The 16,013-nt window shown below is 36.8% G+C and overlaps 2 protein-coding genes across 5 annotated transcripts in view; one reads left to right on the top strand and one right to left on the bottom strand.

Annotated features, from left to right (window-relative positions):
* Positions 1-16,013, bottom strand: part of dnajc17 (DnaJ (Hsp40) homolog, subfamily C, member 17) — an 83,927-nt gene that overhangs the window by 15,687 nt on the left and 52,227 nt on the right. Inside the window, exon 11 of one of the 3 annotated variants that reach the window (XM_088648469.1) lies at positions 13,877-13,911. The exons of the other annotated variants lie outside the window; for them this stretch is intronic. Coding sequence (XP_088504595.1) covers positions 13,877-13,911 — 35 coding nt within the window. The remainder of the gene's footprint in view (positions 1-13,876; positions 13,912-16,013) is intronic. 3 annotated transcript variants of the gene reach the window in all.
* Positions 266-7,868, top strand: LOC148653452 (cdc42 effector protein 2). Of its 2 annotated transcripts, none has more exons than XM_088648472.1 (3): positions 266-520; positions 710-748; positions 4,994-7,868. In XM_088648472.1, the coding sequence occupies exon 3, from the start codon at positions 5,089-5,091 to the stop codon at positions 5,656-5,658; it is 570 nt and encodes a 189-aa protein (XP_088504598.1). In that variant the 5' UTR covers positions 266-520; positions 710-748; positions 4,994-5,088; the 3' UTR covers positions 5,659-7,868. The 2 variants fall into 2 exon arrangements, with proteins under 2 accessions (XP_088504598.1, XP_088504597.1); XM_088648471.1 differs by having other exon boundaries at positions 267-520; positions 4,989-7,868.

Genomic DNA, 16,013 nt, shown 5'->3' on the forward strand with positions numbered 1-16,013 from the left:
CAGGTAAAAGATTATACAGTCCAAGTAAAAGACTACAAACACTACAGGTTGTATGCATTCATTATAATTGTAAAGTGTATGAAATTGCTTTATAGTAAAAACAGCAGAAAACATATAACAAACCTGTGACCCATCAAATCTCTTGTTCAGGTGAAAACCCTCCCGCCTTACTCTCTAGGTAGACTTTAAAAAAAAGAAAGTTCACCCAATTACTGTAGTTATTTGGCTTGAGGGCGTGTGCACACAATCCCTTTTTTGTATAAGCACTCTACCTGGTCGTCAGAGCTCACTACACTTAAGTGCGTTAGTCGCAGGTGCTGGGTTTTCAAAGTGACTCTTCCTGATTTATTTCGGGGCGCTCTGAATGCTGGGATGTCTGGGATAAAGGGGAAACGGATCTAGGGAGTGATACAGGAAACCAAAAACAGAGACAAGAGAGTTGGATTTAATCAGGGTAACCTGAAAGCCTGGAGACGACATAAACAAAGCTTTTGTCTGCACATTTCTGTTCCTTGGACTGGTAGGTTGATCTTTCCTTTAACTGACTTTTCATATACTAAATCCAGAACTAGCACCTTTCCTGTCTTGTTTCTTACTCACAGTTGAACAAGCCTGATCATGTTAAAGAGGTGTTTTCATATTTTCAGCTACTACTGTATTTTACCTTCTCTTTTAGTCTGACAGTTTGTGTATGCCTGTTTACGTGTAGGTGCAGGAAGAGACAGATCCCAGAGAGACCCATCATAATGTAAGTCTTTTAAAACTAATGCTTTTCTTTAAGAAACCTAGGAGTATAAACTAAAAACTTTCAACTGCCATGTACTCTTCATATTATTATATTATATTCTCTGGAAGTTTTAGAAATGATCTTGGTCCGACAGGAACCTCAACAGGTAAATAACTTATTTAAAAGCCTGAGAAAGCTTCACAGTCACAAACTACTTCTGCTAAGAAAATACAAACTTAACTTTTTCTAGGCAAAACTGCATTCTACCCTATTTACATACTTCAGAAGGAATGCTGCTGTGTGAACACTTGTTTTTGACACACCTTTGTGAGGAGATTTGAAAATCACCTCTAGCTATGAAAGCAGCAATAAAATGTTTATAGCCAGACATGGTATATTTACATTATGGTTGAAAAGATTTTATGAGCAAGAGTTTTACATAACCAAACTTCATAAAAGATATTGTTCAAGCCATGCTCCATATTATCACATAACATGCTTTGAAGTGAATGGTATTAAAACAGCTGCTATAATTTACTTGGAATTAGTCAATACAGTATAAAAATAGTGTTGTTAAAGAAATGCCAAATATCCACCTCTGTATTCCACTTAGACCGGTTTAACTGTGCCCAACTAGAATCCATCACAGACAACTAGAACCAGCCAAAAACAGGACCAAAACAGTTTGTATATGTTATAGTTATGTTTTCTAATGCAGTTCAACAAGTTTTAAAAGTTGATCAAAATATACTTCTTAAATTTCAAATACTTTTCCTCACAACGTAAAATAAAGTTTTCTAATACAATGTCTGTCCATTTTTTTGAAAGGCAATAAACCAGATGTTTAAAATGGGGGAAAACTAAAGCATAATATTTGAGCTTTTTAAGAAGTTTGTGGACCTTTGTTTTTTCATTTGTACTGTATTGTTTTAGACTATGTCTTATTCTGACTCCTGTCAGTAGAACAATACTTAACCTCTATTTCTGTTTCTAAGGAAGTGACCTTAACAGAAAAGATAACATTGCATGCATCAAATTCCTATGACTTGAACAATTTAGTGTAGGTACAGTAGGTCGTGTAGCTCACAAATGTCAGGTAAAAAAAAGAGATCTGCATCCAATTGTTAAGAATTAATCTAATAGTAGAATGGGTTTGCTAGTTCCTGGATTCCATTATAGTATAACATTCATTTCACATTTTAATTATGTAAAACTAAATTCAATTCAATGTTAGATGTTAAAATGTGGGTTTTACAGTCTTTTACCATAAAATTCATCGCTTTGGCACTGATTTCTTACTGCACTTGTTCCTTGTTAGTTTCAGACATCACACAACTATCTAAACATCTCTTTTTGCAATATTCCCATTTGTTTTCTATTGTCTTAGGCACGTCTAGCTCTGACTCAGCAGAGTGTCAACCACAGATTTAGTTCTGTAAATCTCACCCTATGAGTACAAAGATCAAAGTTAAAAACATACCAAATATGTTTGGATTACATGGTCAGGGTTGTACCTAACCACAAATAAGGGGAAGGCACAGAGCTCAGAAGGATAGTTCACAGAAAACGTCTAAATCTTTAAATAATTACACCAAAGAGAAATACCACCCATTTCTAGGTAATCATAAAGAGTGTAAATAAATTCTGTAGTTTACTTTGCATTAGACTTACCAAAAACATCCAGCACTTCTGAATAATTTCTCAGATTTAGCTGAAAGGGCGACTGTTATTGTAATGTGCAAGTCAGTACAAGCCTTTGATTAGGCAATGGTGTGACGTTAAACTGGTTCCACAGTCATCATTCTGTCACCAGAACAGGTAAGAACACTGAAGCTCTGGCATCAGTCAAAACAGAGCAGGAAATGTTATTCAGGAAATGAGTTTTCACTGTCCAAACATTTCAGGCCTTACTGTAGATTCACTGCTCTAATCACTCAGTCCACAGTCAAATGTCCACAGCCTCCATAACCGCACTGCTAAATAAAGGTAAAATTAACTAATCTGTGACTCAAAACAAGATTCAACCCCAAATGTTAATGGGGAAATGCAATTACAAATAGGTGCGATCCTGAATCAAGACTGCACACTGATATATCTTGGATTCTAATTTGCCTTGCAAAATAACTACCTTAGGAAAAATAAAGCTTGAAAATGATTCATCAAATGTTAAAGTGTACAATTAAGGAAAGGAAATTCAACACATTGCTATCAAGCTCAATGAAGTGGCATAATCCGCTGAGCTGGACCATTGTATATATCAGTGTCATGTGCCCTCATTCAGAATTGAGTTTTGAGCATCATAAAATGAACTTTTCACAATGAACAAAATAACTCCTCTAAACACGGATTGTCACATATCTTCCACATTTAAAACAATTTATTGAAGCAATACAAAGATGACTTTCATGCAAGAGTAATGAAGAAAAAAAAAACTAAAGTCATTACTGAATTGTTATTGTAGGTAATGAAATAAAATACAAACTTTCAAATACAGTAAATTATCAATAATTTGGCCAATGTTGGATTTTGGCTTCCAACATTCACTGGTGGTCACAGTTAATATATTCTGTATCATACAGTATTTACAAACAATACTTTAGCTCTTATTAAATAAGTATGGCAGTAAATGTATTATACCTTGCATTAAGAAGCTGAAGTAATGTTTCTGTGGAGCACTGTTTCTACAGTATTGTAATTTAAATGTATTCTAATAGTGTTTTGACGAACTCCATGCTCTATTTACAAAATACATATACTTTAAACAAATTAAAAACATTAATAAGCATATACACAACACGCTAAAACACAATATTATAAAAGAATGCTAATAGATAAACTATTCTAACAACGGATGCAATTACCTAGCATTTCTGAAAACTCTCTCCCAGGGTGACTCTTTCTCACCATGCACACTGGATAATTAATCTACCATAACTGCATCTTGAATACAAATCTTGAATGCAGTGCTTTACTTTTTTACTTTTCTGCAGCAGACTATTTCTCTTTTTGTACTTATTAAGCACAGGATACACTGCAGTAACCTCTCTGAAAGCTGTGCTGAACACAGTGTGGAGTTGTAACCTTTTTCCCTTTGTGATTTTTCATGATAACACTGAGAAAGGGCGAGGCATCCTCACTGAGCAGCCTACTTCACAAAAAAAAATAATTTGCCTCGCAGATACAACAGCAGCTAAGAACATGGTAGCTCTGCGTCAATGGCCAGATAGCATCAATGAGCCTTTTCCTTTCTGGATGTTTTGCATGTGACGCTTTCACAGGTCGGATGCATGGGGCTGGAGACCAGACCGTTCACTTCTGAGAGTCTGCATAGGCAGCATAAGAAAATACAGATCTTTTCGGTCTTTTTCCTGCCCCTTCTTCCTTGTCTTATCTGTTTTCTTTTATACTAGCCTTTGAAATTGACTGACATCATTTTGGTGATGCACTTTTGTGAATATGGGGTGGGTTACTATCATGAGTGGGTAGGGGAGGGGATTGGAGTCTGGATCTTGCTGTATTATAGTTAGATGTTCCTACTGTCTTTTTTGTAGTAGATTACTAAATAACAATAAAAAATAACAAAAGAAAAAATGGCAAGGTTTTACTTTCCCTTGTAGGTGACTGAAAGCAAATCTGAATGACTCACATCCGTTTAAAGTTTAACCTATATCCAAATGGAGGCACTCCAATTAGCCTAATATGTTCTTTTATTAACAATGCCATGCTAAATTAGAATACATTTCACAAAAAGCCATTCACTTTTAATGTTGCTTTGAAGCACATGTTTGAATACCACTTTTGGTCCAAATAATGAATAATACTACTAGCCTGGGGTATAGGAGCACAGGTGCATTTATTAAACACAGACTGCAGCCATTTGGGTTTTCACCTCAAACTGTGAAAGGTGACCATCGTGCAATAGCCAAGATTTGCATCTGGAGTTGAATGTGAATGCAGTCGTTTTGGAACACTTCTTTTTCAAAAAAGAGATCTCACAAGGTGTGGAATAAAAACTGTCAATGAGTAACAGTGCTGTTTTTTGAAGTCTTACCAACAGTGCAGCTTCACTGTGTATTTTCCTGCTCTTGTGTTTACTCTAAACTCCTTTGAAACAATTCCAGACTGAGCAAATCTGCAAAAATGTTAGCACTTTATTTTTAATAGGCAAATGAAGAAAATAATTCCCATTCCCATGCACGCTCGCAAAATTCCAGGTAAAACCTATTTAGAATAATCTTGCCTCTCTTCCTGTTTCCCCAAGAACAGCTGCCAAGGAGCAATGGAACTGGAGTTGTAATTGGAGACCTCCTTGACAATCGCAGCCTCCAAACTGTCTGCCAGCACCACAGCCTTGACCCAGAATGCCGCTCAAGTCCTCGTTGCACCTTAAATCCCCGTCACCCCGCTGGAGTAAGAAGCAGAAGAGGAAGGAGGTGCTCTCGGTGAACATGATCAGCCTGCCCCTGGGTGACTTCCGTCACCTCTCCCACATCGGAAGTGGGGGGAGCGGGGACACTTTCGGAGACCTCTCCTTCCTAAACAGGGGCCACAGCCTCCTGCTCAAGAGCTCCCAGAGTGAGCAGAACCTCCTGCTGGCCTGTGCCCCCCCACCCAAGCCCCCTCGGCTTAACCCAGAGGAGGACCGGTCTCGGGAGAGTACAGCCTGGGGGGACAGCTACTCCAGCCACAGACGACAGATCTCCAGCTCTATGCCTTTGCTGGACAGCGAAGAGCTGGACAATCTTCAGCCTGAGGACCACAGCGACACCACAGACAAGCACAGCTTCAGCTCAGGGAGAGACACGGAGACAACACTGTCCTTTGAAGAGGACCCTCTGCCAGTGGAAGAGGAACCTGCCTTCTCTCTAAACCTTGACCTGGGTCCTTCAATTCTGGATGATGTTCTTCAAGTAATGGAAAAACATCAGTGAAACTAACTAGATAAATTAACAGGGGTATTAGGGCAGTAAAAAATATAAAATCTCTTAAGAGGGCCGTTTTGCACAATGTATTGTATAAAACGAATAAGCAAATGCAGGAAGAATGAACATTATAATAATATATTTAAGGATCATAATGCATAAAGGAAAACAGATCATCCACTTTAGAATTTTATACAAGGTACCCGAAATGCAGATATAGGTACCTTTACCACAGAATGTAGATTGAATGATTGAATCCAATGAACTGCTTGCATTACAGTTAATTTCCACTGACATTCAGCAAGCATTTCACAGACATATCTTATAAAACACAAGCTAGAAGACACAAGTGGGAAAACCTTTCACTTCTTTACCCAAAGGACTTTTAGAGTATCTCAGTAATGCGGCTAAAGATTGCTTCTTTCAAGAAATGGCTGGACAAGATTCCCAGATTAATTAGCTTCTGACTACCAATCGGGCTCAATGGGTGAATGGCCTTCTCTCATTCGTAATCTTTCTTAGGTTTTAAAATTCAGATACCTACTTCTAAGAGAATGTAGTGCAGACAACTGGACAATCAGAACTGGAATTACTGTATGTATTGACTTACTTATATTGTATTACAAGAAAAAGCATCACTTTACAGTTACTGGACAGAAGTGCAGCTTTATTTTGTAAAAGAGGGAATCTTTTGTTTAGCTGGAAATTAGTCTGCACTCTGTTCCAAGAGCAATGGAGACTCAATAAGTTACTTTGTAAATATTCACACTTCGTCTGTTCTTTCCTCAGACAATATCTGTCAATTACAACAGTTCCATAAGTGCAGAGTTTTTAAAATGAAGTACTCTGAAAAAGAAAAAGCTAGTCAATAATAGCAGCTGTATCATAGGTATAATCCATAGGTTTCCATTAGTTTCTAGAGAACTGTAGTGCTTAAAGTTTCTCTGCCTACACCAATGCTGTTAAATACAGCTTGTTTGACTAGAACCAGGCAGGAGTGCACTTCATTATCTTGTCACTGTCTGGGTGTGTGAGCTGTATGAATGCAGTTCAAGTACAAAGCTATTGACAAAGAGCACACATATGGCATGCTTAACGTCACTGACATTGGACTCATTGGAATGGACTCTGAATGAATAGCTGCTTACTGGGTTCAATGAATCACCGATTTTAGATGCTCAGGAGGACAATTTAAAGTCTAGCATTTACTGGACATGTACAAAACATAAAAATGGTGTTTAGGATTTTTAAACTTCTTTTAAAGCTATATATACCGTATTTCAAACAGGAATGCTTGGAGTTTAGGAATGAAATTACTGGAAGAGCCTATGCAGAAGTTTTCTAATCCCAGGTACCATGTATTTATGGTTAGATACACATTGTTATAGAAATATGGGTAAGGGTTTTATGTTTTTTATATTTAACAAAAAATATATATTTTTAAACAAAAAGTTTACAGAATGTTTTTGAAGCAAAAAATTATAGTCAAACATTCTCATATAACAGACGCTAGTCCCATTCATAATTACCCTGAAAATTGAAGCGTTCTCCTTTCCTACCATTTAAGGTCTTTATTTTTGCACCATATAGATTCTTCTAAAAAACACCAAACTATGAGGTACAACTACACAACCCAGCAGTTTAAAAGCCAACAAAAACTTGAAGAGCACGTTCAAGTTGACAGTGGCTGGCTCTGCGGTCTTCTATCTTATCCCCTACTCCCAAAACCCTGTTTAGCAGCATGCAAACAGTTACAATTCTGACAACAAAACAGGAACAGTACTTACTGAGCCACAAGAACATTGAGAGCAGCTGTCTCCCATCATACACGTACAGTATGATAATTAAGCCCCCCTAGAAGTCCTGTCAAAGTGTGATAGTTCCTGAAATAAATGCTTTTTGTTTCATCAGAGTCATATGTTTATTATGTCTACAGAAAATCCGGGTAAATACGTATACTCACAATGGTTACTCACAATGGATTAAATACTGTACGCAAAGATTAAAGATCAGGCTGGTTTGGGAGAACCCCAAAATGGGAGGTTTTATAGATCACTCTAAATCACTCGTTTTTAAAGATTGGAAACACCGTCAATTTTTGATCAACTAAAGACATGTGTTCAATTAAGGAAACTCTCATCCTTGAGGATATCCTTACGTCACATTATCTGTGTATTCATTTTAAATATGTAATAAATCATCTGCTATCAATAATTAAATTCCTCTAAGTCTTTTGAAAATGGCAACTTAATGGTGAAGCATGAAACTGGGGTGAGCTGGGCTGGAGATCCCAATGCAGATGCAGAATGGCCATCTTCCGATGCGTTTACCTTCACAATTGTTAGAAATTATTCAGGGTTAACTGGCCTTCAGAAATATTACATAGGCATATACACTGTACACACATATACGAAGATGCAATGGGATTATATAGTATAAATCTAATGCTCAATTAATCTCTTAGCCTATTATGGGCTGTATTGAATACATGACAGGATATTAAGCCTGATGCCAAAACGAATGATCTTTCACCCATCCCAAACAAAGTTCACATCACTAACAAAAGCATTAAGGAACCTCAGAACTCAGTTAAAATTTGTAAAATTTGCCATTTGGGCAAAAATAATTAGCAGAATTTTTAAGCTCTACTTGGGGGGTTCCAACTATTTAATCTAAAAGGGGAGCTCTTTTACTTCTCCAACCAACATTTTTTAAGTAGTCTTTTCGCTTCAAGGTTACAGTTGCCCACATCTGCCGTTGTGCCTTAATAGTCAAAAGGCAATACAAGTCGATCGTGTGAAACTCTACTTATAGACCTCAATGCCTCTTCACATCTTTAAAACATTTATATGCAATTTAAGAACTGAGGTAAAATGCAAGTTAGCAAATCATCCTCAGAGATGCTTTTTTATTAGCTTCATGGTTTGCAAAATATTCAAGTCATGACATCTTAGGACCTGTCTTCCAGAAAAAAGGAACACTTTTCTGTCCCTATACAACCGCGGAGTACCCTCACCAAAACACTGCTCTCTCCTGATGTCCTTATGCAATACTGCAGTAGAAATAAATGGACTCCTCTGCTTTCAATAACAAAAGGAGAGAAAGCTGCAACCAGAACCAAACCAATGGTTTCAACTAAAACACAACCCCTGTTATTTTAGGTGTAATTTTAGTCCTTACTACTGTTTCTGCTCCGAAATGAGAAATAACAAATGAAAGGCAGTATTTCCACATCTGCCTTTTGGGTTTTTGTAATAGAGCTATTCATTATAAATTCTGATGAGGGTTTAAATGCTACCTGCTGAACAAACATGTCTGCTTCTCACCACGTCTCGAGAAAGACCTGCCAAGTGCACACATCAGGGAGCTACCCTGTTCTCTTACCACCACTGCAGGAGGCAGGAGAAGATGTGCAATCCAGGCTCAGGTTACATTATTACAGGTTTCATTATTTATTTCTTTGTTTTTAACAGCCAAACCAGTTATACCAAGTATGATGTCATTTTCAAGTTTTAGACTTGAACTTCAAGTTCAAGAAAGCTTATCTCTGGGCTGCTTTTGATACGACAAGAGCAGAGAGGGACACAATCCTCCATGAGCTATTATACAAAACAGTCAGCTGAAGGGTGGACAGGCAAACCTGCCCATGTGTAAGGAGGGTCTGAAGACACTGAAAAAGGAAACTCAGTGTCTACCGAGACAGACGTTGCATGAGACATCATGCCACTGGCTAGAAAGATTTTTACATTCCAGAGATCTCTCACGGAAGTGATGTAATAAATTTATTGAAAGTGTCTTTTAAGATACAGTACAATGTAAATGCCTGTCTACTCCTGCCTTTCCTGTTTTATTTGAAAAATGAGAAAACTGCATTTTCCTCACAAACATTAAAAGTGCTATGAAATAGGAAACATGCTGACAGCAGAGCCAGCAGCATTAGGAATTTGACCAGAATAAAAAAAGAAAAGAATGTAAAATAATGTCAGCAGATTGGATAGATTTAGTTTCATTTTTCTTAAACATTCAGACAAAACTGACAGTGGGACTTAAGAGATAAAATATCTGGTGTCATACTGCATACTCCATTTGAAGATACTGATCTTATTTTATTAGTATATATTTAACAATTGCTTGACTCAAATAAGATCAATAAGAAAGTTAATGAAAGGACTTCCATCATAAGTAGCAGATGAATACATGTAATAAGAAATATGAACATCCTCACTACATCCTACATTTTAACAGTGAACAAGATTCCTGATGCTCAACAACAAAACTAGGAGCTGAGGATGCAAATGGAAATTGAATCAAAAACTGCTGTCAGCTGGTGGGCAGACAACATAAACTGTTCTTAATGGTACTGTACCAAAACAGATTATGCAAATAATATCATTACTGGACACTAAAAGTTGGATGAAGCAGAACACCCTGAGGAGATAAATGTTGCAATACAGTAATAAAAATGTTGTAATTACAGTAAAAAACACATATTTTGGTCATTCAATGACGGGACATGAAAACACTTCAGTTTTAATGATTATGTTTCATCAGAAGAACATGTCTGAATAGAAACCTTAAATATCTCCGTTTTGCAGAGTCATCTTATAAGTCAAACCACACACCACAAGAGCTTGCCTTTCACAGCAATCCATGACCTGATCCATCAATGATCACTTCATCTGCAATTCCTGTCAATCCTGTCAGGGGATTCCATTCTGGTTTACCATAAAAATCCCCAAGATTACAATACATTTTTTCACTAACTTTAACAACCACTGTTAATCATTGAACTCTTCAATAATTCAAGCAGATAATGCTTACGATTTAGTGGTTTTCACAGAAGAAGAAAACTGTACAAATGGTGCAATATCCAACAATAAACAAAATAGGGAAATTAATTTTAACAGAAAGAAAGAAATCAAGATCCAGGCTTTTCTCTGGAATAATGACTGTTTTACAGTAAAATCAGCCTTTCCAAATTGTCTTCAGTGTCATACATTTCAAATTAAATTAGCCATAATTAAAGAAAGTGATAGTACACAGCTGGTTTCATTATCTTGACAAACACCACAGCAGAAAGCTTGTGATGTGTGCTGCATCTCCAAAACACCTCACTTCTCTGACACATCAACAACAACCCAGAAAACGTTACCTGAATGTTTTGGAAAAGCTCAATGACACTTTTCCTTAATTTTGTGCCTTTTTAAAAAATAAGGTATGGTGGGACAATCTTCTTAAAGCAAGGCCTGGTTGGCTGCAATACTTTTCCTCAAACTGTTCTACAAAATGCAACAAAAAGCATCATTTCACTAAGTAAAAGTGTAAAAAAACAATTGATGTGTATTGTTTTGAAAGGTCCATAAGGACTACAGCTGATAGCTAAGGGCTCCAAGGCATCTTCAAGATTTCCTGCAGGTCTCAGGGAGACAGCATGACCATCGTTATCCCTGCAACACTGGCAGTTAGTGCTTGAGCTGAATTCATCGATCAACCAAAAACACAATGTAAGGATTTATATAGTTAAAAACACTGAAATTCAAACAATGGTGAGGGAATCTTAAAATTACACAACATATTAGTAAGACCTCATTTGGAATATTGTAAAAAGTTCTGTTCACCATACTTTAAAAAAGTCACTGTTACTCTGGTGTAAAAGAAAGAGCATACATTCCGGTCTTAAAAGAAATGTCCCACACTGACACTAAACAAACCAAATCTTTTTAACCTTTACACAGAAGAGTACAAGGAGACTTGATTCATGCTTTAACAAAGCTAATTCAATGCACACAGACTAGCGGACATGAGGTGAAAACAAGGGGAAGGTTACTGAAGACTATGAGCTGGAGAGATTTCTTTACACAAAGGTTTGCTGGGCTTCTAAAACCACTTACCCATCCACATTGTTAGACTTGCTTCACGTAGGTCTATAAGTTTATTCAGGCCAGGAATGATGCAGGTCTTAAAGCGCACAGTTTCATAGCACCTGCATGTAGTTAAATCTGGAATTTATCTTTACCTTGCTTTGGTCAAAATTACAGCATAAACCCAACTGTAAAAAAAAATGGGCAGTAATACAGGGTGACTTACTTTAAAAAACATATATGTATAGAAGTCTGCAAATTTACTGCAAGAAGAGAGCACAAATAATCGCTTCAAAACATTTAAAAATGGAAGCAATGGTTTTTAACTCCAGGAAATTTCAGTTTTAAAGTTCAACAATGCAGTTAACTGTCTAATAAAAAATAATATATTTAAATAAAATAGCTGACACATTTCACTTCGAGACTGACCGCTTTACAAATGACATTTGAAAGATTCCTCATTTACTGCTAGATAAATAAATGGCCATTACGTGCGAGTCAGATAAACAGAGGGAAGGCAGGAGGACAAATTCTCCCTGACACTCCTATAGTACATCTCTCTCTGTGGCTGGGGTGTCTTCCAACATCATTAAGATGTGAGAACCCACAGCTGCACAAACTGTGCTGGGAGCCTGAATAAATGTCACGGGGATGAGGGAGGGAAAACATTTGCACATCTTAAAAAGGCCTGCAAATTATTACTCCTGACATTTTCATCCCTTCTGCATACATACACTTATACTGCCGGACATTATGAAGGGTTGTCTGGAGATTTTATATCGATAAAGGATTTTCAGAAATAATACTTGGCAGAAGCTGGGGAAAATCACATTTCTATCACACAAATTCACTGCCATGTGCAATCACCTTACAAGACATGAAAACTCCAGTCTAGAATGTTCTGACGGAAAGTGACCGTTCTTACGGAAGTGACCCAGAAGGTCCTTTGTAACGGTGGCTATCATTTTCTCGAAGGGCTTTCAAGAGGACAAAAAAACAGAGATTTTTTTTCTTTTTCCTGTTAATAAGGTTTACCAGACCAATATATTGTCAGGTCTCAACACATATTGTCACAACAGGGTCACTTACAGTAAATGATGGTCTCAAAATCAACAACAAAATAATTCTGTAGATGAAGAGATGAATGACTTAATTTGAGTGGTGGTGGTGGGGATTATCCACTATATGTGTATGTAAAGAGGGGGGGGGGGTTAGATAAAAGAAGAAATCTGAGTCGAAGAAAGCACAAACATTACTTACACAAAAAAGGAAGCCTCCCAGATGAAACCAGTATGGTTCCAGTGCATTTCTGGTGGTATGTTCTGCTGCTGTGAATGATGTATAATTCATAATACCCCCAAATGAACTGACACAAATGAGAATATGTTAGGATGCTGCTATACAAGTTATATAATGTATGAACTTCTACAGGGGTTGTGGAGGGAAATATTATGGCTATTTGCCATGAAAAAATAGTTATTATTCACTGCAATTTTTGACAGCACTCTGGAATCTATTGGTCATTTTATGATATTTGACTGGTACTGCTGGCTAAACATTTCATACAAAACAGGAAGATTCTATAAGATTTTTTTGATACTTTAAATTTCAACATAATTGAATCACAAGTATAATTCTGGACTGTAAACTACAGTCAGGAATTCTTTCCTGTTAAACTAACGCAATCAGGCCTGACACAGTGAGTACAAGCTCCTCCAAATTTGTAAGCGATACCTTCATCAAATGGCATTTAGCTAAGTGTATTAAAATCATGTAAAGTTATTCTTAACAAGCATTATAACACAGAGGAAAGATGTGAGAACAAAGACTATAATTGGAAGACAAATTATCTTGGCGCTGCGTGACTGCCCAGAAGTTTTAAACTCCAAAGTGTGGCTCCACATCTGTTACCACTTTCCCCTAATTCTAATTTGATATCATATAATAAAGTCAGATATACAATACCAGCTTGAATTATTAGGTGTATTTACTGTATATGTACAATATTTTGCATTTAGATGCACTTTTTGAGAAGTCCTTTATTATTTTTTTACAACTATAATCTTTCTAATATTACTCCATATGAAAACATAGGTCAATTGCGATTTGAGAAGAATCTGATTGTATCAATTCTATCATAGTCATGACCTCGCAGAGGTTAAAAGGGTGTTAAAGAGTTGTTACCAAATACATTTTGTGGATTTGCATGTAACTGTGAGGGATTAACAATTCCTCAATCCACTCACTTTTGAATGATAGCATTCTGTTATGGTGTGAGCTGTACCATCTGCATCATTCATGGGACACCTTTTTCCAACTATCTAACATCAGATGACACTTTCTTAGAATAGATATAAGACTGTAACGTTTTCTCTGGCCATCTCTGCTTCTTTGTTCTGACCTGAGAAGAGTGAATGGATTTTGTGTTCTTATGGTCATCAATAAGAATAACATCGACTGCCCAGCACAGCAATGCTCTCATCAACATGGCCTCAATGCTGGTTATCTTGGTCCCTGTGAAATACTGGCATAAACACGATTTCATTGGCTGTAAATGTGGTGAATAGTTTAAGGGATAAACTTGATTTCACTAATCTGGGCAAGCCTTTGAAACTGTGTTCAGTTCTGTGGAGTGAAGCATTTCTGTGGCGGTCCCTATGTATTTTTGTTAACAGCAAGTAAAAAAACAACAACCTGGTAATTCAATGTATTTTTTTCCAATACTGTTTGGAAATAACTTTTAAAACGCATAGATCTGAACATCCCTTTTAATTGTAAAACAGCACTTCCCTTATTCCCTGGTCCCTTTGACCCCAGTACCTTTGAGCTTGCCTTTTCGATGAACTCTCTATTAATTCAACCCTGAATCAAATTACTCATTTGTAGTGTTCAACATCTTTAATTTAAAACTCCTAGATTTTCAGGGATTTCCAGATTAATTTTAAATGTATGAAATGGAACTTTTTAAACTTGTAAAAGCTACATTTTTAACTGCTGATAATGAAGCAAAGCATGGAAGCCGCCTTCTAATTCATCTATCTATTGGTTTAGTTAAGGGCTTCAATGAAGAAATGAAGTGCAGTGGAAATGAAAACCATCAGAAAGCAAGGTCAGGATCACCAGGACAGGAAAGTCTTAGTGTACAGTATGTTGATACACAGAATGACATTTGGGAGTTTTAAAGTAATAGCAAGTCACTAAAGGCCTGTATCACAGAGAGGATCCGTCATCTCCCAGCAATGATGTATCCCTGGACTGTCCAACTACCCCACTGAGATCCCTAAAGATTCCCACACTTCACATCTTTAAAACAATATTTTCTCTCCGGTTGGGGTATTTGTTTTCTCTTGCCATTTGAATGAAATAATAATCATTGCCACCACCAGCTGATGTCTTCCCTCTATATACAGTACCTTGGTACTGGATTTCTCCTTTTATCTCCAAACAGCTTTTTGTCTGTTTGAATCATGGTCATCACCAGTCTCCAACAGAGATGTTAATGCTCCAGCTGTGAACAGCAGGGGTCATTGCCTGTAGGGGTCATCCTTTTCTCCTGCAGAGCTGTCTTTGGGTTTAAATTCATAAACCATACTAAAAACATCTCACAAGCCCTTTCTTTGTCATTGCAAAACAGAACATTGTTTCATCTTATGAGACGCTGCTGAGCACCAAGCATAAATATTCTGGAACAACACAGTGAAATGAAATTCTATTTTCTGTGATGTAATTACATCTGAGCATTCAGACCCATTAAAAAAGTAATGAGGGAGACTGGTATTCTTCCAAAAGTGTGAAAGTAATTTTGAATTGACCTAACTCTGTTTCCTTCTTGCAATTATTTTTTAATATTTTAGAGTACATTTTCTTGTTACTAAGCCTTAAAATCATTGTTCTTTGTTTATAAAAGTTCTGCTCTTGTGTTATGATTTATTTTCTTGACATAACACATCTGTTGATATGGACCTTATTGTGAAGGATGCCACCAAACTCTTTAGCTACTTGGAAAACTACTTTTTATCTTGGACTTTCCATTCTTCCTAGCCTTATAGTCTAAAGAGATCCAGCCATCTCGTAATTGTGGTACCTAACACATACATAGTTAATATGTACTAAAATAATCCTTACACTCAACATATTGTTTGTGTGGCTTCACTGTAATCTGGGTACTTCATCTCAACATCAGTACAGGCTGGAAATTTCCAGAAGGTGAACAGCATTTTGTGACTAGGCAGTATATAAAAGACAGACAGCAAGAGAAAGAATGTAGTATGAGAAAACCCTACTAAACACCTTCACCACTTTATGCCTTTTTGGCAAACCAAAATGTTTTTGATTTGTCAGGTACTGAGCACTGAAAGGCCAACGTAAATGAAGGTAAAGAAACTACATTTTTAAACTGATGGAACTACTTAAATTACCTTTTGAAATCTACCACATAAGGGTTGTCACTCTTGTTTATCTGGATGATATTTTTGGAGACTCTCCTTTTTTAACGCCACTTTA

This window comes from Lepisosteus platostomus, chromosome 10 (genome assembly GCF_059453375.1).
Source record: "Lepisosteus platostomus isolate fLepPlt1 chromosome 10, fLepPlt1.hap1, whole genome shotgun sequence".
Classification (NCBI taxonomy): Eukaryota; Metazoa; Chordata; class Actinopteri; order Semionotiformes; family Lepisosteidae; genus Lepisosteus; species Lepisosteus platostomus.

What these genes read in the sequence shown, in the direction of transcription:
- LOC148653452 (XM_088648472.1), top strand. Translation starts at nt 5,089, where the DNA reads ATGCCGCTCAAGTCCTCGTTGCACCTTAAATCCCCGTCACCCCGCTGG.